Below are 1,424 nucleotides of genomic sequence, written 5' to 3' on the forward strand. Positions count from 1 at the left end.
GCAGGTATATATGAAAAAAATTCTTTTTATAATTGCTATTGTTGCCTGTAATCAAACAATTGGTAATTTTTTGGGACAATGATAATAATATCAGGACCTGGTCGATCCATGAATGAACAGCGTACGTCCCCAGCAATCCCTACGCCGTCAGATCGAACTTTGAACCCCAGGATTTCTTTGTCAGCTAGAGCCTAGAGGCTTCCGGAACTCTGGCGTTCCCTCGCGCTCCTACACACACGGAGAATATTAGGAAGATCGGAAACTGGAAACTTCAAGACCTCTCCACCTCCTCCCTTATAAATACTCCAGTATCCGATCCCGAACACATCATCGAGAAGCCATTCAAACGTCTCCAAGTGAAGAGATCCTTAGCCAAATTTCTTGTCGCCAACCGGTAGAGTTTCATTAGGAAGAATGTCGATTGTCAGGCGAAGCGACATCTTCGACCCCTTCTCCCTCGACGTCTGGGATCCTCTCCACAGCTTCCCTTTCGACACCTTCCGCGCCCTCGCGGAGTCCCGCCCCAGCTTCGTCAGCGAGACCTCCGCCTTCGCCAACACCCGCATCGACTGGAAGGAGACCCCGGAGGCACACATCTTCAAAGCCGACCTCCCCGGGGTTAAGAAAGAGGAGGTGAAGGTGGAGGTAGAGGAGGGCAGGGTCCTCCAGATCAGCGGCGAGCGCAGCAAGGAGAAAGAGGAGAAGAACGACAAGTGGCATCGCGTCGAGAGAAGCAGCGGCAAATTCCTCCGGCGGTTTCGGCTGCCGGAGAATGCCAAGGTGGACCGGGTGGAGGCGTCCATGGAGAACGGGGTGCTGACGGTGACCGTGCCGAAAGAAGAGGAGAAGAAGAAGCCCGAGGTGAAAGCCATCGAAATCTCTGGCTGAATTCATACAAGAAGCGCTGCATTCTAGAGGCGTTCGTTGGTGATGCTGCAGTCTCTTTCTTTCGAGGGAATAACGAGTATGTGTCGTTGTATAAGTGTTTGCATGTGTTAGCGCGCCTTCTTGTCTCTGAACGTCTGTTGAAGAGTATCTACTGTAGTCGTTTGCCGCTTTGCAATGAAATAAGAAGAGTCTTTGCGAATTTACTTGGATATTTTATCTCCCTCTTTCTGAATGAAAGCATGATTTCTTTTCTTTTTTTGTCTTTGATCAAAGAGGAGTCCAAGGTTCATCATGGCAGGCTGGCAGCCCCAAGATTTTGTTTTGTCTTTTAAAACAAGATTTTAATCAATCCATTATCAAGGTAATTAATAATGAATTTTCAGGTTTGCGGCTGGATGCTATTAGTCGACTAGAGAGCTAAAATGTCGAAGAAAGAGGATCAGTTGAAACCACCTCGACGACGCTTCTCTGGTTCCTCTCTGTTTCCTCTGTTTCTCATCATGTACCGCAAGTGTTGCTCGAAACAAATTGCATTC

General features: G+C 48.2%; 1 protein-coding gene across 1 annotated transcript; it reads left to right on the forward strand.

Moving 5' to 3' along the window:
• Window positions 1-309: 309 nt before the first annotated feature.
• Window positions 310-1,097, forward strand: LOC103723279 (16.9 kDa class I heat shock protein 2-like). The gene has a single exon (XM_039128777.3). It carries the CDS (start codon window positions 415-417, stop codon window positions 886-888), a length of 474 nt encoding a protein of 157 aa, XP_038984705.1. The 5' UTR covers window positions 310-414; the 3' UTR covers window positions 889-1,097.
• Window positions 1,098-1,424: the final 327 nt, after the last annotated feature.

The sequence above is a fragment of the Phoenix dactylifera genome, chromosome 5 (assembly GCF_051530095.1).
Source record: "Phoenix dactylifera cultivar Ajwa chromosome 5, Ajwa_hap1_PhDact_Kaust_v1.1, whole genome shotgun sequence".
In the NCBI taxonomy this organism is placed as follows: domain Eukaryota; kingdom Viridiplantae; phylum Streptophyta; class Magnoliopsida; order Arecales; family Arecaceae; genus Phoenix; species Phoenix dactylifera.

Excerpts from the sequence above, each read along its gene's own strand:
- LOC103723279 (XM_039128777.3), top strand. The coding sequence starts at position 415 with ATGTCGATTGTCAGGCGAAGCGACATCTTCGACCCCTTCTCCCTCGAC.